Below are 23,899 nucleotides of genomic sequence, written 5' to 3'. Positions count from 1 at the left end.
ATAAACACTATTTCTTAGATTTCTCCTTTTGTTTTCTTACCTCTAGGTTTCTTACCCCTGGCCTTTTTCCCAATCTTTTTATTCAGAACACCGCCCTTACTAACTGTATCAAGTGGGTGGAGCAATTTCATATGTCTATTCAATGAGTCTTTCCGGTAAAAAGCTCTCCCACAACTCTCTACCTTACAAACATTCAAATATGACATCATTCTGTCAAATACTTTGGGGCCAAACTTATCTCTAACTTTTGATTTTTCTTCAGTTTTTTTGCAACCATTATATTTTGTGAGGTGTATTTGAGAAATATGAATTTTCAAATCCATCTTTTTAAGAAACCCAATCCTAGCATGCAAACAAGAAGGTACAGGACAGTCATATTTGGGAATCAACATAAGTCTGTCCAAATGTTCAGCGTAATGGGTAGCCTTATTAAAACATTGTGTACAATGATTACACTCAATTGGTTTACTTAAATTGTAGCTACTTTTTGGATATTGTGAAAGAATTGAGCAAAATGAAAGCTCCCATGGATTAGAAGCCAAAATACCTTTGCTTGTTCTTAAACTAGGTGAAGGCTGTGAAGAGTCCGGGGTAAGAATAGATGAGTTATCTGTCAAAGTCGCTACCGAGCTGCGAGACGAAGGAGAAGGGCTCTTTGAATGTGTTACGCCCAGCATATTCGATATCATCTGGTCTCGACCAGTTTGCTCTTGAAGGTGTCTCATTCTTTCGTAGTCGAGGTCAGCGCTGGTGTTCTCATCATAAGCAGCATCATCGTCTGTGAGTAAACCGATTCCTATACCAGGTAAGGAAGCAAAATTGGATGGCGAAGATTGGTATTCGAGAATTCCAAATATATCATCTTGTTGAAGAGTCAAGTTGGGTGTATCAGTGTATTCAATATGCGGTCTCCTGGGTATAAAAGGGTGTGTTGAGAATTTTGTATGGTCAATGTGACCTGTATCATTGATAAAGGTCGTACTCTCAAAGTGGCTCCGATTTACTTCAAAATGCCCCAAAGAAAAGTCACATTTGCTGGGAATATCAACTTCTTCAGAGTCTGTGCCCACAGATGAATACTCATGGGATCTTCCAACTTTCCGATATGGTGTTTTTGGTGTCCTGTTCCCTCCATCTTCATGAAACAAATCCAGGTTCATGGCTGAAAATTCGGGAAAAATGTCGTTGCTGTAGTCAAAAGAGCTAAAAGGGTCCATTAGCCAAATAAATAACTATAACTAAGCTAGAAAAGTGTCTTGCAAATAGAGTCTGTGCTCTATAGGTATATTATTAAATGGTTGTGAAAAAGAGTTGGTAGTTTGAGAGACCGAGAATCTCACTCCTTCTTTAAATGCCCCAAAAATCATTGCAAACTGAAAAATATGAAAAACATAAGAAAAGGGGCAACTGACTTTTAAGCTTATTGATAATAAACCAGGACGTTCTTAACAGGAGTCTTAAAAGAAACCGGTCCGTAGTTTAGTAGAAATAATGTAATTACTGCGAGAATCTGTAGTTTCAAATTTGAAGCTACTTCGCTACAATAATCTTGATACTCTTTTATTTCTGTTCAGATTGTTAAGCTCGAATCTGAATATAAAACTTTCTTAACTTGATGGTAGAAGTCTTGAGTAGTTTAATGAATTATGATAGTTCACATTTGACGATTAGTACTAGATAATGTTTTATTAAACAAACATATATACATATATATATATATAAGGAAAAGGCTTTGGTAACAGAAATGAAATATTGGAATAAAAACAAAACGGTAGATCAAAGACTGTCATTAATGCCGAAAAAAAAAATTAGATAGAAAATAAAAAGTAAATTAGATGATATTAGATGAAATTAAATATAGTAGTTTGGATCAAACAAATGAGATGATATTAGATAAAATTAAATGTAGTAGTTTGGATTAAATAAATCAGATGAAAAACATATTAATGACAATGCAAAAGGTCCCATACCTTTATATATATATAGATTTAAATCAAATCGAAAATCAGAATCAAAAAAAAAAAAATGCAAGGAAAATGTGATTTAACAACTTATTCTTCTTCATCATCGGAATCACGTTTTGTAGAAAGCTTACCTAAAGCGGCCAATCTTCTCTTTCTTTCGACTTCTGTTTCTTGTAATCCTTCATCTTCAGAATCCTCTTCGGAATCTTCACTAACTTCAGAATCTTCTTCTTCGGAAGTATCTTCTTGTGGACGATGTCTCGATGACGACTTATTGGTAGGGACATCCACTGGAGTTGCTGATTTGGAGTTTGTTCCTTTACTCATGGATCCCTTGGTCAAAATACTAGTTAGTTTATTTTCGATACGACTTTCGATATGTGGATCTCTTAATGGACTGTTATCATGGGTGTTATCATGTTCCTTGATTAATACCCCTTCGTTTCTTTCTAAGTCATCGCCATTGATATTGATGGTTGGAACATTTTGTTGCTGGCTTTGGCCAGATATATCGCCAGGGTTATTACCTTCTTTATTTTTGATACCAACCAAAGATAATGCCTTATTGACAATTGTACTTGATCTTGATCTTGACTTTTGTTTATTAACGTTAACATGTGGATTAACTTTATATCTTCTAATGATTTCACCTTCTTCATTTTCAATAACAATTAAATTATCAACTTGATGAGCATAAACCCTATGACGATTTGGATCATTCTTTTTATGTAATGCACGTCTTGAATTAGAACTGAAACTTCTTGAAAGTTTACGTCCGATACCGGGCCCATTATAGGATTCGGATTCATCATCATCATCGTCATCAGAAGCACCAGAGTAAGAGTACTCCGACATATGACGTCTAAGAGAATCCATTGAATGAATACTCATACCTTCTGAATTATCACTACCTATTGATTGGGCAGTACCTGAATTTCTGGAGAGCTTAGGTTTCTTTTGAGATTTAGATTTATCAATAGGTTTGGAACGCTCACCTTTATCAAATGTACCATGTTTTTTAACACTACCATGAGAACTTTCAGCAGTTTTCATAGGAACAGTTTCTAAAATTTCACCATGTTGATCTTCAATAATGATTTGAGCGCCTTCTTGATAAGCAGCAGTCGGAATACTTTCAGTTTGTTCTTTTGCTTCTTCTTCACTACTAACGGGAGAATCAGGTTTTGGTTCAGGAACTGAAATAGATAATCTATTATTTTGATCATCTTTGGAGACTTCAAGTGATTGAGATGAACTGTCAGAAGAGCCATAAGATTCTTCTTTACTTTGGCCAACATTAGTATCATCAGAACTTTTACCAGGAGTAACAGTGGTAGTCGGAGATTCAGTTTCATCATCAACTTGATCAACACGAGAAGGACTTTTACCTAATTGTAAGAATTCAGGAGCAGGACGTTGTCTTTCAGTAGTTGGGGATAATTTCAATTGTTGATCATCATTAGAAGTAACTCTTGATAAGGATTTCTTAATTCTTGAACCTCTCTTCTTCTTTTTATGTTTTCTTCTTTTAGCACCACCAGCAGGTCTAACTTTAATACCACTTGTTTCCACGGTGTTGGATTTTGGTAAATGATCTTTTTCTTCATCGTTATTTGAAGGAGGAACATGGGTATCGACTCTATGTAAAGAGAAAGAAGTCGAAGTTTTATCAAGTTTTTGTAAACGAGACATCCAAGAAGGACCTTGGTCTTGAGTATTAGTAGTAGTGAAAGACATGGTGATAGCCATTCTATTAAGACGTTTACCCAAGGTTAAAACTGCCACTGATGAACCATGAACAAGAATTGAGGTAATAACAATAAAACAAACAATGGGCCAAATGGTAGCAAGAAGTTGAATATGAGGGAAATCATGATCAGGAACTTCTTTTAAAGGGGTCTCTTCATCGGTGTAATGCCCTTCTAAATCTTTTCTTGCTAAAATAGCAGCAAAGATGGCACCAACCCCAATTGGACCGAAATGGCCACAGAAGAAGGCTTCTCTCCAAGTTTTAACATCTGGAGTGAATGGTTTTAGAGCCACAACAGCGGGGATTCTTCTTAAGAAGATGATAACGATTGCCAAAACAATTAATCTCCAACAATTAAGACCCAAATCAGCGTTATTGAATTGAGGCCAAGGAATAATAGCACCAAAATAAACAAAAAATGATAAATTTAATAATAAATCAATAACGGTAGAAACATGAGATTCTTCAGTTTTTTTAGCAAATTCACCATCCCAACCAAAAGCGGTACCAGCAGCAAAAGAAACCAATAAATCATCAACCCCAAGAATTGAACCAAGACCAGCAGAATTAAATGCTAAAAACACAAAAATAGCTAAAAATGATTCACGATCGATTAAACCCTTTTTTTCAGCAAACCAAACAGCTTTTTTCAAAGCATAACCAAGAATAGCACCAAAGAGACAACCAAAGACACATTCCCATAAAATAGTGTAACAAAACCAATCTTTAACAACTTCACCGGCGTTACCAGGATAAAGAACCAAATTTAAAGAAAGGAAAATAAAGGGGAAAGCCATACCATCATTACAACCTGATTCTGCTGATAATAAATTTCTTAAATGACCAGGAACTCTTTCAGCAAATTTACCTTTACCAACAACTGCAGCTGCCAAAACAGGATCAGTGGCAGTAACACAAGCACTAACCAACAAAGCAGAAGAAAAATTGAAATGGGGAATAAGGGCCCAAATAAATAAACCAACAATAAGCCAACCACAAGTCATCACCGGTAATAAAAAGATTGTAACTGAAAGCCAATGTTTTTGCATATATTTTTTGGGCAATTCAACGGCAACGGCCACAATTTGAATACATAAGACAATACGACATATTTCAAGAGTCAAATAATCACTATTCCCCCAAGTTGTCGGTTCAAACCAACCCAAGCAATGAGGTCCTAAGATAAGTCCAGCCAATGAAGCAACAGTAGCCTCACCTATATATAATCGTTCTTTAACAAAAAGTGATAATAAGGAGAAAATTGTACTAAACACCCCGACACATGCATAAGCAATGTGTGGTTTTTCTAGTTCCAACTGGGACCACACCATTATATTATGATCAAGGTAAAATGGATTTTGATAATTTCCAGATGAATGCTAATTGCGATTTGAAAGTGAAGAAAAAGAGAGAGAGAAAAAGGGAAAAGTTAGCAAATCAATAGAACACCATACATAGAATCACGCACTTAACACGAAGACCATAACTTGAAATAAAAGAAAGAGAAGTAAGCAAACGAAATAGCAGTAGTAAAATAATGAACTTTTCCCTCTGCTCAGTAGCAAAACAAAGGAAACAGTATTCGCACTAACAAAAAAATTCAAAAACGCCTAACAAAACAAAAAAAAAAACACTTGAAAAAAAAAAAAAAAAAATAATAAAACAAAAAAAAAAAGGATAAGTTACCCATTTTCTTACACAAATTTTAACTCGAAGGCTAAACCTTAATATCGACTAGAGCCTTGTCCAACTGAATATCCGTAGAGCGGTTTCGTTGACAATTCGTTGACAATCAGACCGGTTTATTCATACTCCCATTTCCTATTTCTATTCGCTTCAGGTTCTTCTGGCTGTTTTGTTTCATCGGACGTTCTGCAAACGTTCAAGAATTTCAACCCTGATTTCTTGTCATTCATTCTGTATATAATACGATTGTTGTTTTTACCTTATTCTACTACATTATTACATTGACAGCACTGTAGTTTGACAGGCTTCCCCTTTCTTAGCCCTGTCAGGCCCATTATCAGGAACAAATCAGGAGATATGACTGGAAAGGGTCTGAGAATTGCAAAAAAGACTAAAAAAACAAAAAAAAACAACAAAAAATTGATAAAACACAGATCCATAGAGGGTAACTCCGATAGATAACCAGAGCGTGGAGGAAGGCCACTAAACCCGAGACTCCTCGGGTTGGTTCCGAGAGAAGGTCCCCGGGAGCGGGAGGTACGGGCTGTTTTATTCTGGGGATGAGGACTGCAGATCAATAGTTGACAGCTTGACCATAGCTCCAGTTCCTTGTACCAGACAGCAACATGACCGACGACGAGGGAATGTGGGTGATTGGCTACGGGTCACTTATATTCAAGCCGCCACCGCACTGTGCGTTCAAGATCTCGGGGTATCTAAAAGGGTTTATTCGAAGATTTTGGCAAAGTTCTTCTGATCATCGAGGAACGATTGAAAGCCCAGGAAGAGTGGTTACTCTAGTATCATTGGATGATTTAAAGCAGCACAAGAGGTTTCATAACGATCTCCATATGTACGAGATGAGGAGCCATGACCGTGAATGTGATTTAGTGGATTCGAGTGAGTCGATTGAACAAATTAAAGATATTCCTTATAGAATAGATCAATTATCAGACGAGGATTTGAGAGTATGGTGTGTTGCATATTACATTTCTCCCGAGTACGTGGAAGAGGTTCGCAATTATTTGAATATCAGAGAACAAGATGGTTATACTACTCATAAAGTACCATTTCATATAACCAATATTCCAGAAAAAGTTGATCCAAACGTCATTGAAAGAATACCGCATAATAAACAAGGAGATCGTTTTATAGAGTCCTATATCTACATAGGCACGATTGATAACGACTCGTTCATTGGTCCGGAATCAGTGGTTGATACCGGAGAAAAAATCAAAATAAGTAAAGGTCCTAGTGGATTAAATTCCGATTATTTAAGAGACTTGACTCTCGCAGTTAGAACTTTAGATCCCAACGGATTGTCTAGAGACTATTATTTAGAAGACTTGCTTAATTTAGTTGATAATTAATTATTATATAGTCTAAATTAAAAAGATACCAATATATATTTAGTTTCATTGAAAATAAAAAAGGTAAATAGGAGAGGAAGAAAAATTTGTTATTGGGAACATGCAGCGAGACAAACTGGTGTCAAAGTAATTGTAGTTCGACATTTGTGAAGTGTGTGCATGATGTCTTCCATCAAGCGAGCAGTTGCAAGAATCCCTCTTGGTGAACTCTCTTCTAAGGTAGGCGCTTGTCTCAGATCGAGGTTACCTGAACACAGAGCCGTTGAGGAGTTAAATTGTTATGGATTGGATATACACTAATGCGAAACAGTCTTTGAAAACTTGTTCTTCAACTCAGAAAATCGCCTAGTGCCCACCCAGAGTCACAAAGAATAGAGTCACTTTTACGTTATATTGCCAGTTTGGTCCGACATAAAATAAAACATGTTTTTAACTTATTCCACAAATTGAATTCTATTTTTTATAGCACTCTACTTCTACTAAGACAGAAAAAGCTTTGAAAAAAGGGAGAAAATCAAAAATGTTTGAAAATGTGCAATTTCAAGCCACAATAATAAAAAGCATAGCTTAAGGACACCCTAAAAATCTTGTTCATAAATCGTCCGATATAGTGTAACGGCTAGCACGGTTCGCTTTCACCGAGCAAACCCGGGTTCGACTCCCGGTATCGGAAGATCTTCTTTTTTTATTTTTCACCAAATTGATTTATTTTTTCCGCTATATGGCTTTCCCCTGCTGTGCTGTTTACTGTCGAACGATGATTGCAATACGATGCAAAAACGTAATTAGATGACGACAACTTTGACGTATTGATGCCTTGTCGACGAGGTTTTCCCCATGCCTACATCTGAACGATCAACTACATGGTTTTAGTCTTCTGGCTTGGGGCAGTTTTAAGTGAGCTTCACCTTTTATGGATATATTCCACAGAAACGATTAGCTGGAAAGCATAAAAAAAACAGCCAAAGACTCCTTTCATCTCACAATAATATACACGGTGCTAAAGGCGTTATGAGCAAGCTTAACGCGAATTTCTCATTAGGAACAAAGATGGCCAAGTGTTGGAGTAAAATGCTCTAACGGGAGTTAGATTCGAGAGAGACAGTGTTCAAAAGTGTTTAGCGAAGGAGACATTTCATGGTTAAAAAATGGGAAAAGGGAAAAATCAATGGAAGAGAAAAAGCCCATTAAAAAGGGAAGAAACATACTTTAAATAGAAATTGGCAGGAGGCGAAGATAAACAAAACCTCTGGCCCTGACAACAGCTGGGTAAACCATCAGAGGTCTCCTCACAAGAAGCCAAGGGACTTGCTTTCTACATTGCTTGGGCCCAAGCTTTATACTGATGAGAAGTATGAACACGAATCAAATCTGATGAATCGTAAAACCTTTTAGACTCGAAGCGTCGACGTTCATAATGAAAATTTTTCCCAAGTTTTCAGTGGAGTATTCCTTTTTTTTACGCACAAAATTAAAGTTCCAAATTAACTACTTGGTCTTTTAACAAGTTTTAACTCAAAGTGCAGTTTTTCGGTCCTTTTTGTTAGTTTGGTGATACTTTCCATTTCACAACTATTTGACGATATAAATAAACAACAACAAGCACAATGTGGAAGCCTCAGTTCCAAGGTGATGGGACAAATGCCCCTTGTCGTGTTGTTGTTTTCTTTGTAGACTTGGCTGCGGATTATCTTGTTTATTTCCTTTAGTTTCTTTTTGTTCTATAATTATTCTTCACGTCTTTGTAATGACTTCTTTTACTTTTCAAATTATGTCTTTGATTTTGTAGAACTCCTTTTAATTTGGTTTGAACTTGCATTCTGTTCTGTTCTCTTTTTCTTTTCTGTTTTCTTTTCACTTTCTTGATCTCTTCTTGATCTCATTACCAAACTTCTTTTGAAGTGAAGTATTTTTTAGATTGTTTCTTTATTAGATCATCTTTTTCTTGACTAGTCTAATTCACTGATTTTCCACTGATTTCTTAACCCTAGTCTTTCTTTTTCTTATCAAGGGCCTTCAATAATTATTCATTCTCCATCATGGCCCAAAGAGATCTTACCTTTAATACACCTCAATTAGGTGTCGATGGCCATTCGAATAATCCTTATGATCAACCAACATCGCACCAAGATCTTCATTCCCAACAAACAAACCCCTTTGCATCTCCAGGAGAAGAATCATCATCTTTCGAATCTCGTCGAAACTCATTCAATTTATCCGATGATGAAAATTCTCATTACGGCAGACCATTTAACGCTTATAATAATAATTACGCTTCAAGAAATGGTACTTCATCTAATCTTTTATCTCAAGAATCTTCAGTTGATGATTTTAGAAACCAAAATACTAGAAGGCTTTCTGGTACTCCAAATTCCCCCCATGCTGATTCTTTGGTGGTACCCCCAGAATTTGATAGATATCCTTCTATGGGCGGTTCAAGAAATTCAACCTACAGCAGTTATAATAATAGTAGTAGTAACTTGGTTGGCGCCGCTGCTGGTGCTGGTATGGCCGGAGGTTCTGCTTTCAATTCTTCAAATAATTTACTCAGATCAGATGATGAAGATTCTTTATCTAATAAATCAGATCCTTTCGTTCAGTCTACTGATTTTAGTCCCTTTGGTGGTTATCCAGCCCTGTCATTTCCTTTACATATCGATGAAAAAGAACCAGATGATTACCTTCATAACCCTGATCCAATCGCTGATGCTGCTTATGATAAAAATAGATTCATGCATGATTTGAAAAATATGGATAAAAGATCTTTTGGTGGTCTTATGGGGATAATAGTCTTATTACTCGGGGCAATTTTCATTTTCATTGTTTTCCCAGTCTTAACTTATTCTGGGGTAACTTCTGGTTATAAACCGGAAACTTATGCTAAATTATCCCCTTATAGTTATCCTTTAGCAGCTGCAATTAGAACAAGTTTAGTTGATCCTGATACTCCAAAAGATGCCTTAACTAAGAAAAGTCTCAGAGGTGAAGAATGGGTTTTAGCCTTTTCTGATGAATTTAATGTCGAAGGTAGAACTTTTTATGAAGGTGACGATCAATTTTTCACTGCTCCTGATATTCATTATCAAGCTACTAATGATTTAGAATGGTATGATCCTGATGCAGTTACTACCGCTAATGGTACCTTAGTTTTAACCATGGATGCTTTGAAAAATCATGATTTATTTTATAGATCCGGTATGGTTCAAAGTTGGAATCAATTATGTTTCTCTCAAGGTATGATTATGATTAGTGCTCAATTACCTAATTATGGTAATGTTTCGGGTTTATGGCCAGGTTTATGGACTATGGGTAACTTAGGTCGTCCTGGTTATTTGGGTAGTACTGAAGGGGTTTGGCCTTACACTTATGACTCTTGTGATGCTGGTATTACCGCAAATCAATCTTCTCCTGATGGTATTTCTTATTTACCAGGTCAAAGATTAAATTCTTGTACTTGTCCAGGTGAAGATCATCCAAATCCCGGTCAAGGTAGAGGTGCTCCAGAAATTGATATTTTAGAAGGTGAAGTTGATACTAATAAATTATATGGTGTTGCTTCTCAGTCTTATCAAATTGCTCCTTATGATATTTGGTATTATCCTGATTATAATTTTGTTTCAATTCATAATCCAGATATTACAACCATGAATACTTATACTGGTGGTCCATTACAACAAGCGGTTTCTGGTACTACTACTTTAAATACTGATTGGTATGAACGTGGTGAAGGTGAACGTAAGTATCAAGTTTTCGGTTATGAATATTTAAGTGATAATGATGATGGTTATTTAACTTGGCACGTTAATGAACCAACTCTTACTCTTGAAGCTTATGCTTTATCTCCAAATGGTAATGTTGGATTTAGAAGAATTTCAAAAGAACCAATGTCAATCATTCTTAATTTAGGTATTTCCAATAATTGGGCTTATATCGATTGGAATTCAATTCTTTTCCCAAGTCATATGCGTATTGACTATGTTAGAATTTACCAACCTAAAAACAACATTAGTATAACTTGTGATCCAGAAGGTTATCCAACTTCTGATTATATTCAAAACCACTTAAATCTTTATCAAAATAATAATCTTACCTCTTTCGAAGATGGTGGATATACTAGACCTAAAGATAAAATAACTGGTTGTTAGATTCAGGAATCTTTTGGTTCAGTTTTTCTATTTCTTTTAAATCTTTCCTTTTGATTGTATTCTTTGCTTGTTAAATTTTCCTTTCTTCACTCTTTAATTTCACTCATACTTATATTTATTGTTTTATTTTCAATCGGTTATAAAATTTACTTGAATTTTCATTCATTCATTATTTTTTTTTTTAATAATTTAGTTTTTCTCATTATATAATAATTGCATATCATATTGGCTTTACAAGTACTTCATTTAACTGAACATAGTTTTTATTGATATTTATGAATAAGCTGTTTAGTATGAACCAAAAATTTATCAACCCTTAAGCTGAAAAATTTTAATAAATAGAAAAAAAGAAGAGTATATGGTCATTCTTGTTTTTCAAAGAATGAATGCTATTTTACAACGAGGAAAGTGATGGCCTTAAGCAAGTGACAAATAAAATGCTTGAACGGAATATTGAACCAAATGGTTAAGTATCTTCATGGATTTATTTGACTAAATCTAAGTTTTCGTATACAGCACCGGCTGATTTATACAAATCAGATGCAGTGACACCATTTTTAGTGGTTTCGTTTTCTTTCAATTGTTGCAACATAAGTCTAGTTCTTTCTCTTTCTTTAAAACCATGTAAACATTCAAAGTAATCATCGAAATTTGGAGTACATTCTTTCTTGGAAACGGTATCAGCAGAAGTGTAACATGCCACTAATGTTTGGAATTCATAAAAACATCTTCTGGTACCACCAGATCTGGAGTATGGTTGCATCTCTGTTTAACTTGTCTGTATTTATGCCTTCAAAGGATACTTGTAAAGGTCAAATTACTCGATACTTGAGTTATGTCAGCTTAAAATTTCGTGGTGCTTATTGGCCAAAGGAAAAAAGTTTCAAACTCGGGATACACACGACTTTATATTTTTTTTTTGTTAAAAGGCCCGTTTGGCTGCCAAATGATGATACTATTGCTACTATTCTTTATAGATATATACGTGTATTATAATTTTGCTTCATTAAACATAAGCAAGCATTTCACTTATGCATTCCTTAACCTCGTAATATAATGGACCCATCATTCCGTCTATAACTATATCCCCAGTGTCATCAGTTTCCGAAGAAGTATAGGCTACTTTACGAATTGCCAAAGTATCGTTGACAACAAGCGTACCTTCACTCTTGAATTCAGCATTGTAGTTCTTGCTCAAGAGTTTTTTCTTCAATTCAGGTAGTCTAATATTACCAATGGCCAACTTAGGCCCGCTTCTATTCATTAATTGGGCTGCAGTGGCCAATTTTTTATCTTGAACCAATTTTTGTTGTTTCTGTAAATATTCTTCTTTCAGAAGATGCCTCAATATAAACTCACTGGATGGATTAATATAATCTGCCACTGTTTTCTGTTTTTTGTGGGGGTTGAAGTGTGGGTTTCTCACGTCAAGTTTCCCATATACTTGAGCAATACTATAACTATCAGCGATTTTTTGCCATTTCAAAGATTCTATCAACTTTTCATCAAGTTTGACTTCAAAATCATTGATACCGACACCACTTCCATCCCCACCAATTTCAACAGGGTTATTATTGCTGACGGATATGATATTCATTTTTGAACTGTTGTTCAAACCACCACTTACACCACTTCTTATTGCGGAGGAGGAAAGGAAACGAGATGAAGTGAACATGGATTTTTTACTGTTTTCCAATTGCTGATCTTCCTGTTGTTGCTCGAAGACCTGTCTTACTGTTCTCAAGCCATCTAGTTCTTCAGATGCATCATTTTTTATACTCAAGTCTGGTAATAATAATAAATTGTATGGCTTTAATGCAGACACAATCAACCCCAAAGATCTGATATCAACTATACCTGATAAATCAACAAAGGACAATCCACATCTTGCTTTTAGCTCAACTGCTTGGTTAGAAAAGGTAGATGCGGCTGTAAGAGGTACTCTCTTCCTTGGGTTAAATAAAGTATCTAAATTATTTTGTAATAATTCATTATTAAGTTGTTCTTGTGGCGTGAGCTTATTTTGATTGTTGTTTTTATTTTTACTATCTTTTTTATTCCCGTCCTTATCATTACCCCATTTCTTTTCAAATTTTTTCTTGCTTTCCATAATAAGCTTTTTATTAGAAGACTCATCAGCTTTTTGAAATGATTTCACGTCAATAACTTCTCCATAATCGTCGAAGTTTTGCTTATAGTTATTACTAATATATGGAAACATAGCCTGTCTAGGTCTAAGTTTATAAGTGATTTTGATATCCAAAGGTCTGTATGCTTCTAGTGATTCTTTGACATAGTCTGTAATGAAGGTTTCATGGGCTGAAAGTTGATTGACTGCTATTGCTTTTGAATCTAGACCGTTATTTATACTTGGAGTGGCTTTTGAAGGATCAGCGCTTTGTTCATCGGTTCTTTCTTCTTCCGTAGTGTTTCCTTCATCTTCATCTTCGGATGAATCTTCAGCATTCAAAGAGTCTGTATTTAATAAATTTTCATTTTGTTTTTCTCTTACTTTAGCGAGCAACTTTTGTTGTCTCTGGTTGTTAATTCGTTGTTGAAATTCGGCCAATTCACCACCAATAAGCTTCTCTTCGCGAGTCCAACTATCTAGTGATATGGTTTCTTCGAATGGAACTGCGACACCATCTTCAGGAGCTTGACCACCTTGTTTCTTTTTTGCTAGATTATACCATGATTTAAATAGTTGTGCATTGATTGAACCTTCTGAACCAAAATGGGTCTTTTCGGTTAAAATGATTGTAGTCTTCTCGTCTTGACATAAGTATTGTAAAGCCTGCGAAGACATGTCACCATTTTTTAAATCTATACCTGAAGCAAAGACAATTTTTGGACCTGCTAGTTGTATGAGCTCATCGGGATCCAGTAATAAATCCACTTTAGCAGGATTGAAAGGAAGCTTACTTTGACCAGTAGCATCACCAGCGGCAAAATCTTCATAACTTTTAAACAATTGACTAGACATCCACTCAAGAAAATTTGAAGCATAACTCAACACTCTAGTACCAGAGTAGGATAAGAAATAAACTGGAATAGGTGCTCCTTGAAGATGCTCATCAACTAAGTGCAATAACTCAAGAAAACGCCCTGATAGAGTTGTTGGTAACAATACTGCACCACCATTTGCTAAGGTCGCATCTACTAATTGTAAAAATTTCTCTGTCCTCTTTTTATGTGACATTGACGAACCAAGGTCAGTGTTAGTAATTAAAACAGTCGGTCTAATTAAAGAAGATAAAGGATTACCGGTACTTGTTGACAAGAAACTTGCACTATTCAAAAACGAATCCTTGGAATGATTCCAAGATGGTGCATATATAATCTTTTCTAATCTTTTTGTGATAAGCCAGAAAGTACCCCCTAAGGTATGTCCTGCATTATGAGGTGTCATGACTATTCTACCATCGAATAAAGTTAATGCCTGGTTATACTTTAATGGTTGAACTTTATCAAACCATTCATCAACATCAACTACCTCCATTATCGCTGATTCCAATGGACCTAAGATCCCACATGAACGGTAATATTCAACTGTCGATATTCTTCCTAATTGATTAATCGGTAAGGTAGAATAAATTGGTATATTGGACATTAAGCTCGGGAATTTGACACATAACAAGATGAATCCACCTATGAATTCAGGGGTGGAGTGGGATAATATAATCAAATTGACCTCTTTCAAGTGGCTTTCCATGAAAAGAATATCATCTGGATTTTTCCCATTCCAACTTGGGTCCGCTAGTATCTTGATCTCATTATCAAAAGAAAGTAAGGCTGCTCGACAAGAGATGTCACCACTAGAGGGTGTCAATATGGTAAAGTTAAACATTCTTTATTTCAAAGAATGCTTACAATCTCTGTCGAATATTCTTGAATAGTAATCAAACAATCAATGCTTATATTTTTTTTTCAAAACTTTTCTATACATTAAACATCGAGCCAAAAAAAAAAAAAAATGTCGCACTAGTCAAACCTAAGTGAACTCCATAACTACGCTTTTCTAAAACAAATATTTATTTATATAATATACATGGAGGAAAGAAATGGTATAATTTATACAGCGCATAGTGAAGGAATATATAAGAGGAGAAATAAAATTAAATAGGACCCTGACTTCGAAAAATTTAATGAACAGAGCCTCTAAACGTATTAGAAGAAATAAAAGATTAATTTTTGACAACTGAGAACATTGTAATCATTAACCATCAAAGTTTATAGAATTACGCTTGTGGTATGAAATAAGAGTTTCAGCTTGAGTTAAACCAGGTAATTCGTGAGTCGTACTAATTCTTTCTAATGAATTGCGAGATCCGGTGTTGTATTCACCATCTTTAATCATTTGTAATCTTAATTCATGTAAATTAAGAGGTTTACTGAGTAATTGTTGATGATGCTTACTTTGGTCATTAACAGTGCTTCTTCTTGATCTCGAGACAGTACCTCTTCTTGATCTAGAGATTGTGGAACGTCTAATAGATTTAAAAGTTTTGGCAAATGGATTATTGGCTTCGTGTTCTTCTGAATTTTCGTGAGTAGATTCACGGCCCGCCAAAGTATCGGATTCGATATTATTTTCAATCTTTTCTAATAATTCGGTATCACCTTGATTGAGACGGGTTAAAATTCTATGTCTTTCAATATCTTCTAAATTAGTTGGATCATAACCTTCAGGATAATCGATATATTCACCTCTGCGGGCTCTTTCTCTAATAATGTCAATATCCCTGGGTTTGAAGTTTCTCATTAAGAAATCATAGGTAAATCTTGGTAAGAGGTTAACTATTACCCCAATAAAGATACAACACCAACAACCTAAGGTACCTAAAACTTGAGCACCGGCTTTATAAAATTCACCAGCGTAAATTCTAGAACTCCAAACACCTGACCAGAAATAAACAACTAAAATAGATAAGGCATCAATTAATAAAGATAACCAATCCCATCTGTATTGTTGTAATAAAACATAAATATCACAAGCAGTAACACTAATACAAGCAGCAACAACACCAATCCAGAATCTGTGATCAACAGCTAAACCTTGAGGATTTTGGAAACTCATATAGAATAACAAATATGGAAAGAAAAATGAAATAACAGATTGATAAAGGCCGTCCAACATATACCATACGAATTTATATTGAGACCATTCTAATCCCAAAACCCCAGATCTATATAATTGAGGAACAACCAAGGAAATAGTATCGGAAACATCTTGATCCAAAACAGCCAACACAATAACAGGTAAAGAAGTAAATGCTAAATTATAAAACATCAAGTAGGTATATTCATAAAGATAAGAACCATCAAAATCATTATATATACCATACCAGAAACATGTTAAAGTGAAAACAACATTTTTATAGAAGAAACAAGGAACCATTTCAGCCAATCTTTTATAAGACCATCTTCCATGGACCAATAAAAGTCTAGTTAAGAATCTAAATTGACCAATTGCGTAATCAGATGACATGACAGCTTGTCTACCTTCCTCACCAGCAATACCAACACCAACATTGGCAGCTTGAATCATAGCGACATCGTTAGCCCCATCACCGATAGCCAAAGTCATAACTTTCAAACTATTTTTAACAATTTTAACAACTTCAGCTTTTTGAGCTGGTGAAACACGACAACAAAGAACAGAGTTACATTGTTTGCCTAGAATAAGGAATTTCTTTCTCAAATTTTGAATATGTTCATCATTTGAATCATTGAAAACCAAAGATAATGCTGCACCATCAATAATTAAAGCGGCATTTGAACTTGGGGTTGAATGATCTTTAACAGCAGCCTTAATCAAGCCATCGATATCCCGAGAAGAACTAGCCTCAATCTGGAAAGATTCTTTCAAGTACTTACTGATTAATTCATCAATATATTGAATATTTGAAGCATCTTTATCATCAGGTCTAACCACTAATAATTTCATGTCGTTACCCAATAAGTTACAAGAAAACCCTATATTAATAGCAGTTTCAATACGATCACCAGTTAAAACCCATAATTTAATACCGGCTTGAGCTAATAAAGCGATCGAATCTGGCACACCCTGTTGTAAACGATCTTCGATAGCAGTACCACCTAATAAAAGCAAGTCTGATTCAACGTCTTCACTTAATTTTTCAAGCATTATTTCAGCATCGTCTTCTATTGATGAAGCAGCTTCTTTATATCGTCTATGCCAGTCATCGAAAAATTTTGGATCTAATTCACGTTCTGCAATACATAAAGTTCTTAAACCTTCTTTAGCATAATCTTCTAAATGTAAAGCAGTTTTATGAATAAGATCATCATCAGTTCCACAAGATAATCTTTGGAAAATAACGTTATCAGCACCTTTTGTAATGACTTTAATAGTACCATCTGGGAATCTAAATATACAAGACATTCTTTTTCTAGCAGAAGTAAATGGGATGATTTCCAATAATTCAAATTCCTGGTCTTCACCATAAACACTTAAGATGACTGATTTTCTCAAACGATTTTTAAAGACAATACCAACATCACTTGCTACAGAAACCAAAGCTGCTTCATCTGGAGATTCTGCTTTAAAATCTCTCAATTCAGGATCTTCATCATTTTGTTCAGTAACCACGGTATGACAAAGAGCCAAAGCAAACATGAATTGTTCATTATGAATTTTTTGGTCTGATTTATTAATTAAAGTATCTTCAACATAAGCATTAGAAACAAAAGTTAAACGATCACTTCGAAGTTGATCATTATTTGAATATTGGATTAAATTATCAATCATTTCTGATTTATTTGAATCAATTCTTGTTTTCCAAACTTCTTGTTCTTTGATAACATCAACACCGTTACGTTTGTCCAAACCCTGCTTAGCTTCAGTGTAAGCCAAACCATAAGATTTACCATTGATGGTACATTTTTTGAATTCCATAACATTTTGAGTTAAAGTACCGGTTTTATCACTGAAAATATATTCAATTTGACCTAAATCATCACTAATATTCCAAGTTTTAGGAACACAGGGGAAATCCAATTTTTCATAATACATTTTAATATCTGAAAAAATGAAAAAGGCTTGTAAAGTTTTGATAATTTCCACCGAAATATAAAGAGAAATAGGAACCAAAGATTGATAAATGATTAAAGTAACGAAAAAGGAAATGACCCCATTAGCAGCAGGAGTTTTACCATACGGTTTATAGTCAAAATATAATCTTGAAACATGTTTTTTATCATAAAATAAACCATTAATTAATCCACTAACAAAACATAAAATGAATAAAAGGGCAAAATTAATAATGACTGATAAATTTAACTCTTTTGAAATTCTAGAAGATTTGGTTGGAGTGATACCAGAATTCAACATGATTTTAGTTTCTTCACCAGTGTAAACCACCAAACCAATAATCCATTTAGTATTTCTTAAAGTAGAACCACGCAACATGACATTATCATTATTAATTGCTTCTTTTTCATCAGGATTAATTAAATTACCAGAGTCATCGAAATTTTCATAATGAATAGTTCCTTTAAAAGTATATAAACTTGAATTTGGAGCATCACATTCGACCCAAAATTTGGTTGAACCCAAATCTTTTGAGTGTTTTAAATTTGAAGAACCACCACAATGTAAAGAAGTTTTATTTTTCAAATTAGTTTCCCCATCCAAGTTTTTAGTTTCAATATAACAATTACCTTCTACATCAGAAGAAGAAATAATAATGACATCAGCAGGAACTTCTTCATTGGCACGAACTCTAATCATATCACCAACACTAATATCTTTCCAACAACGATTTTTAAAAGAAGATTTTGAAATATCACCATTTTCTAATTGATTTTTTTGTAAAAGAGGGTTTAATAAAGAATTAGGAGAAGGTTTTGAAGGATTTTTATTATGAGAGCGACGAGATTGATGAGATTTCCTAGCAACAGGAACTGAACGAGCCTCTGAAAGGAAAGAAGGATTATACATTTCCGAATGATACGAATAATCCGAATGAATTGTTGAGACTCGATGTAAAGCATTTTCATTGCTTTGAGCTTCTTCCCTAATATATTCTTGTTTGGTTTCTTTTTTAGCAAACGTCATAATGCAACCTTTCTTGATACCTTTAAACATTTTACGATTTGCTCTAGTACAAGCTTTTTTAAATCTTCTCCAAGGACCCACATAATTAGTCACCACGTTTGGGTTATTTAAACCTTGTAATAGATGAATAGGAGAATTGTTTAATTCTAAATCGGAGCTACCTCTTTTATAATCTTCAAAAGCATCTTTAATGGCGGTGATACAAACAATGACAATAAGAGGAACGGCCGCCAAACCCGGAGATTCAACCCCAAAGATTTGGAAAGCTCCCAAGATAACCACCGCCAAAAAATAAGTGTTTGCAACGTTAGTGAATTGGAAAGTGATATTTTTAGGTAAAAACGAAAGAGGAGTGTATTTGGTTGTTCTAATTTTATTTCTAGGATACGGAACAATTGGGAAACCTGAATTTGGGTATTTCATATCACTTGGTAATTCTTGATTAAAATAAACATAACGAGGGATATTCGAATAGATTTCATTTAAATACGCTGGTCTTGATGCCAAATTATGATTATAGAAGAATCTTTGCACCGAATCTTTAAATGTTGGGGGTTTTGTATTGATTAAATCCGATACCTTATTATATTTCGATTGATTATTTTGATTTAGTGAAGATGAGGATGTCGACGAATATTGATTATTTTCCTTCTCCTGTTCAACATCCCCCTTAGCTGCAAGCTGATTGGTATCACTACTTTGATCATTATTGCTTCGACTATCATAATTCAGGGATGCGGTTTGTGCATCTCTAGTGGTATTACCCGCCGAAGTATCGGCGGCTTCTTCAATCCCACCACCCATACCAAAGTTGTATATCTCATCGTTACTGGGATACCGGGATGAGGATTGGGTATTGACACTAGTGGTCAGTTGATTAGGATTGGCCATTTTTCTCCCGCTTATACCCTACTAAAATTCAAAAAACAAAAATTAATAGCTTGAGATTAGCTTGAAATGAGCCTGAAAACAGCTTAACAACAGCTTGAAAGCAATAGCAACTCTTCTGCAATACCTGATAACACTACTATCAGAACCCGGAGCCACCTAGTGGGTATATATGATAACTAAAGGAAACAGAACAGAATAAAAAGTATTGAAAGATTAATAAGAAGGTGTAACAGCTATTGTTTTATTTTCTTTTAGCCTATTCTTTTCTTTTTTTTTTTTTTTTTTTTTTGTTTTATTCACTCGGGTTTTTTTGCTACTACCGAATTCCCTGGCTTGTTCCGGCCGACAAAACGGGCACATGTTTCTCCGGCACTGACAGCCTTGGTGCCCCCTTGAGATGGTTGATGTATGGGGTTAGATGTTGTGTTTAGATGTGAAGTTTAGATGTCGATGTTCACCTTACTGTCATGCTGAACCCTATAACGCAGGGCTGTCCGGAAGGGACGGTGGCAGCTTATGTAATGGGCAGTCTCAATAAGTTAGGCTGGGTGCACGGGGGGATGACTGCAAGCAGTTGTGCCATACTTGTATTAGCCATTCAACGATGAAAAGAAGTTGATAAAGATGCAGAGCTGACAAGAAGATGCAGAGCTGAAAAGACGGTGTTTAAGAGATTACTGTATGTTTTGCATGTCAATTTGTTTCTGTTTTTGAGTGATGAGTTTTTGCAACTCCACATGATCCTGTAGTGACTTCTTGCAACTCAGATAATCATGTAGTCAACTGACCTTCCTGCTCAGGCCCATGCTTATCCATCGACCCAATTCAGCACCACTTACCAGGATCAAGAGACTTCATTCATTCAAATAAGTGTTGCAAAACAATTTGCAGGTTGCCAAAGTGCAGGTTGCCAAAGTGCAAATTAGAAAAGTGCAGGTTACATTGGCGAGTTTTTCGTCGACGAGACTGAAAATTTTTATATTCCAAAAGGTACAACTAGTTACTCCCATTAAGTCAAAGAACAATTATCAAAGATGTCTACTGAACAAATCCCACAAGGTGCTAACGTTGAAATCATTTCCAAAAATGAAAAGAAAGCCAGAGAATTGGTTAAAAAATTAAACTTGAAACAAATCAAAGGTATCACCAGAGTTACTTTCAAACAAAGAGGTAACTTAATTTATGCCATTGATCAACCAGATGTTTATAGATCCGCCGCTGGTACTTACGTTGTTTTCGGTGAAGCCAAGGTTGACGATTTGAACAAGAGAATTGCTGAATCTCAAGCTGCTCAAGAACAAGCTGCTGCTGCCCAACAAGCTGCTTCTTCAAACAAAACTACTGAAGATAAATCACCAGAAGCAATCACTGCTGATTTAGAACAAGCTTCTTTACAACCAAAAGTTGAAGAAGCCGAAGAAGACGATGGTGAAGTTGATGAATCTGGTTTAGAAGCTAAAGATATCGATATCATTGTTGACCAAACCGGTACTTCTAGAGCCAAAGCCGTTAAAGCTTTAAGAAAACACGATGGTGACATGGTCAATGCCATTATGGAATTATCTTAATCTACATTTTAATAAATAAATATATATATATTTTATTTTTTCAATAAATCAACCGGGTTGTGACTTGGTTCGTGTTCATTGTCAATTCCGGTTTCTGTAATTGGTTCCTCGATTTCCTGGACGGGTCGAATGGTTTCTTCTCTCTTACTGGCGTCTCCATTGATTAGTCCACAGTAGGGACAAATGTAAACGATTTCTTGGGGATTACTACTTCCTGGGGGCGCCAACCCATTATGATGGTAGCATTTCGAGCAGATTAATGCAAATCGATTTTCAATACTTTCATTATTTTCCGATCCAATTATATAATCCAAGATCCGGTCTTGCAAGGTCCGTGATTGAGGAGCCGGCGATGAAACTGGTTTGACTGGGGCAGTCTCAGTATTTAGACCTTCAGAAGGATTTGGAGTATTTGGACCATCACGATTAGAACTACTTGGGGTATTTGGTGTTGGTGTATTCGAAGGATTTGTTGGGGAGGCCGGCACATTGATCAATGGATTTGTGGGAGGTGCTGGGCGAGCAGCCGGAGGAAGGGCCGGTTGCTTAATTGGAGGCTTGGCCAGTTCTTTAGGCTTTTCATCGCCATACTTGTCCAATAATTCATGGGTTCGAGTATAATTGGTGATTTTTTTCAATTCGTCAATCTTCTTGCCTCTTTTCTCTTTCAAAGTCTCCAACAAACTCTCTCTTTTACTTATAAGGTACTTAAGTAACAAATCAATCAAATATATAAACCCATAGCTTCCAATCGGAGTTGATACCAATATCATCATCGATTTACTCGATTGAAACCTTAAAAAATTGTACACCCTACTGCTACCCCCAATATAATCTCTTGGTACTTGCAGATACAAATATCCGAGAACTAATATATAGAAACTAGCCAAATATATTATCAATTGAGTTCTTATCAGGGTTCTTTTACTCTTCAATCTAACAATTTGTTGTTGAGTAGTCGATACTTTCTGACTCAACAAAGTCAATTCCTTCTCGAACACTTCAATGTTTTTGGACTCCGATCCAAACAATCCAAAGAGAGCCATTTGCACTGTATCAAGTAATTTTTATTTTCAATTCAGCAATTCTTCAGTCTAGTACAAATCCTTTAGTAGAATCCGTAATCAATCCTTTTATCTCAAATCTCATTTAAAGGCGAAGGAAAAGAAAAAGTGACAGAAGAAAAAAGAAAAAAAGACAGAGCAAAAAACCTCGTTGCCAAATCTCATCGTCTTTTTAAACGACTTTCAACAGCTTCGTTGCTCGAGGGGTAACAATAATATTCAAAGAGTGGCTTTATTGAGTTGGTAAGATGACGTATACTATAGGTGATCGAAAGATAAGTATCACTGATGGTATAGATGATGAAGATAAATCATTAATACTAGCCCATCTGAATTTATTTAAATTTTGTCTAAACCAAACTAGTTTTACCTTTTTAATAAATTTAAAAAATATCATTCATTTATATAGTGATATTATAACAATTTATAGTACATTATTAAGAAAAGTTCCAAATTATGATGATATTACCTTAATGACTAATCGAACAAAATTAAATTTATTAAAATTAGAAGATGATTTAAATAAATTTTTTGATTTTAATACTACAAATTTTATGAATTCTTCAACTTCGTTAAATGATGAAATTATTAAAAACTTCAATTGGCAAAGTAAATCATATGAATTCGATGTTAAAAAGATATCCTTACTAATATTATATGGTTGTAATGAAATTTTTGAACAAATCATTAAAAACTTAAATTGTATTGAAATTTTTTTTAATAATTTTAATAATTTGAAAAAATTATTAATTCCATTCTTGTTAAGACAAACAAAATCAATTCAAAAATCTCTAGTTAAATCAATCTACCTTTTCAAGTTAACTACCATCACCGATGAAATTTCTTCGATTAATGAACTATCCCCTCCAATTATCAAACAATTAAGAAAAATTGAAAAAATTACTAGTGGTATTGAAAGAGAATCAATGTTATTATACACCGCTTACATGACTTTTGATCCTTCTTTACAACAATATACAAGTATCTTATTAGGTAAAGCCATATTAAAACATGATATCGAAGATTCAGAATGCCAAATCATTAGAAGAAGAGATGTCTGTTTTAGAGCTGCTGAACATGTGGTTAGCATCCCATTAACTGAAGATCAATTATCTAGTGGTATAAGAGAACCTTGGATTCCAGTATTAAATTTTGGGGCCGTTGTTGCATTCATTTTTTTTGCAATCATTCTTTATCGAATGTGTAAATTGCTCTTCATCTTCTAATATGCATTTCTACCTTGACTTTCCCATTCAGACGAATTTCCTCTCCCATATTTAATTCTCTCCCTATATACTTATTGTAATTGTACGTTTATTTATACTATTCTTATCATAAATTTGCATCAAACCCTGGACGCCCGTACATTTTTTTTTTGTCT

The 23,899-nt window shown here is 34.8% G+C and overlaps 10 protein-coding genes and 1 non-coding gene across 11 annotated transcripts; 5 read left to right on the top strand and 6 right to left on the bottom strand.

Moving 5' to 3' along the window:
• Nucleotides 1-14: 14 nt before the first annotated feature.
• On the bottom strand, nucleotides 15-1,160 carry HYPBUDRAFT_3534 (uncharacterized protein; the record flags this gene model as incomplete). Its single annotated transcript, XM_020223354.1, has 1 exon — nucleotides 15-1,160. One exon carries the CDS (start codon nucleotides 1,158-1,160, stop codon nucleotides 15-17), a length of 1,146 nt encoding a protein of 381 aa, XP_020078634.1.
• An 813-nt stretch (nucleotides 1,161-1,973) lies between these two features.
• Nucleotides 1,974-5,082, bottom strand: CNH1 (Cnh1p). The gene has a single exon (XM_020220418.1). It carries the CDS (start codon nucleotides 5,043-5,045, stop codon nucleotides 2,052-2,054), a length of 2,994 nt encoding a protein of 997 aa, XP_020078633.1. The 5' UTR covers nucleotides 5,046-5,082; the 3' UTR covers nucleotides 1,974-2,051.
• An 851-nt stretch (nucleotides 5,083-5,933) lies between these two features.
• On the top strand, nucleotides 5,934-6,804 carry HYPBUDRAFT_171823 (gamma-glutamylcyclotransferase). The gene has a single exon (XM_020222851.1). It carries the CDS (start codon nucleotides 6,027-6,029, stop codon nucleotides 6,768-6,770), a length of 744 nt encoding a protein of 247 aa, XP_020078632.1. The 5' UTR covers nucleotides 5,934-6,026; the 3' UTR covers nucleotides 6,771-6,804.
• Nucleotides 6,805-7,371: 567 nt separating this feature from the next.
• On the top strand, nucleotides 7,372-7,443 carry HYPBUDRAFT_t27. Its single transcript has one exon. It is a non-coding gene; the product is annotated as a tRNA-Glu (tRNA).
• A 1,366-nt stretch (nucleotides 7,444-8,809) lies between these two features.
• Nucleotides 8,810-10,915, top strand: HYPBUDRAFT_101181 (SKN1/KRE6 family beta-glucan synthesis-associated protein; the record flags this gene model as incomplete). The annotated part of the gene is made up of 1 exon (XM_020218104.1): nucleotides 8,810-10,915. The coding sequence occupies one exon, from the start codon at nucleotides 8,810-8,812 to the stop codon at nucleotides 10,913-10,915; it is 2,106 nt and encodes a 701-aa protein (XP_020078631.1).
• A 286-nt stretch (nucleotides 10,916-11,201) lies between these two features.
• Nucleotides 11,202-11,678, bottom strand: HYPBUDRAFT_116706 (uncharacterized protein; the record flags this gene model as incomplete). The annotated part of the gene is made up of 1 exon (XM_020219169.1): nucleotides 11,202-11,678. One exon carries the CDS (start codon nucleotides 11,676-11,678, stop codon nucleotides 11,400-11,402), a length of 279 nt encoding a protein of 92 aa, XP_020078630.1. The 3' UTR covers nucleotides 11,202-11,399.
• Nucleotides 11,679-11,898: 220 nt separating this feature from the next.
• On the bottom strand, nucleotides 11,899-14,797 carry HYPBUDRAFT_151277 (cleavage polyadenylation factor subunit). The gene has a single exon (XM_020220417.1). It carries the CDS (start codon nucleotides 14,760-14,762, stop codon nucleotides 11,922-11,924), a length of 2,841 nt encoding a protein of 946 aa, XP_020078629.1. The 5' UTR covers nucleotides 14,763-14,797; the 3' UTR covers nucleotides 11,899-11,921.
• A 245-nt stretch (nucleotides 14,798-15,042) lies between these two features.
• Nucleotides 15,043-18,091, bottom strand: HYPBUDRAFT_151276 (uncharacterized protein). Its single transcript, XM_020220416.1, has one exon. It carries the CDS (start codon nucleotides 17,949-17,951, stop codon nucleotides 15,132-15,134), a length of 2,820 nt encoding a protein of 939 aa, XP_020078628.1. The 5' UTR covers nucleotides 17,952-18,091; the 3' UTR covers nucleotides 15,043-15,131.
• A 2,829-nt stretch (nucleotides 18,092-20,920) lies between these two features.
• On the top strand, nucleotides 20,921-21,454 carry EGD2 (Egd2p; the record flags this gene model as incomplete). Its single annotated transcript, XM_020218279.1, has 1 exon — nucleotides 20,921-21,454. The coding sequence occupies one exon, from the start codon at nucleotides 20,921-20,923 to the stop codon at nucleotides 21,452-21,454; it is 534 nt and encodes a 177-aa protein (XP_020078627.1).
• Nucleotides 21,455-21,486: 32 nt separating this feature from the next.
• Nucleotides 21,487-22,500, bottom strand: HYPBUDRAFT_102661 (uncharacterized protein; the record flags this gene model as incomplete). The annotated part of the gene is made up of 2 exons (XM_020218213.1): nucleotides 21,487-21,812; nucleotides 21,879-22,500. The coding sequence occupies 2 exons, from the start codon at nucleotides 22,498-22,500 to the stop codon at nucleotides 21,487-21,489; spliced, it is 948 nt and encodes a 315-aa protein (XP_020078626.1).
• Nucleotides 22,501-22,766: 266 nt separating this feature from the next.
• HYPBUDRAFT_116690 (uncharacterized protein) lies at nucleotides 22,767-23,819 on the top strand (the record flags this gene model as incomplete). The annotated part of the gene is made up of 1 exon (XM_020219168.1): nucleotides 22,767-23,819. The coding sequence occupies one exon, from the start codon at nucleotides 22,767-22,769 to the stop codon at nucleotides 23,742-23,744; it is 978 nt and encodes a 325-aa protein (XP_020078625.1). The 3' UTR covers nucleotides 23,745-23,819.
• Nucleotides 23,820-23,899: the final 80 nt, after the last annotated feature.

The sequence above is a fragment of the Hyphopichia burtonii genome, assembly GCF_001661395.1.
Source record: "Hyphopichia burtonii NRRL Y-1933 unplaced genomic scaffold HYPBUscaffold_1, whole genome shotgun sequence".
Lineage (NCBI taxonomy): Eukaryota > Fungi > Ascomycota > Pichiomycetes > Serinales > Debaryomycetaceae > Hyphopichia > Hyphopichia burtonii.
The sequence above is the reverse complement of the archived record's forward strand: the minus strand, read 5'-3'. Positions and strand labels throughout refer to the sequence as shown.

Coding starts and splice junctions, on each gene's coding strand:
- CNH1 (XM_020220418.1), bottom strand. CDS start 5,045: ATGGTGTGGTCCCAGTTGGAACTAGAAAAACCACACATTGCTTATGCA.
- HYPBUDRAFT_171823 (XM_020222851.1), top strand. CDS start 6,027: ATGACCGACGACGAGGGAATGTGGGTGATTGGCTACGGGTCACTTATA.
- HYPBUDRAFT_151277 (XM_020220417.1), bottom strand. CDS start 14,762: ATGTTTAACTTTACCATATTGACACCCTCTAGTGGTGACATCTCTTGT.
- HYPBUDRAFT_151276 (XM_020220416.1), bottom strand. CDS start 17,951: ATGTATTATGAAAAATTGGATTTCCCCTGTGTTCCTAAAACTTGGAAT.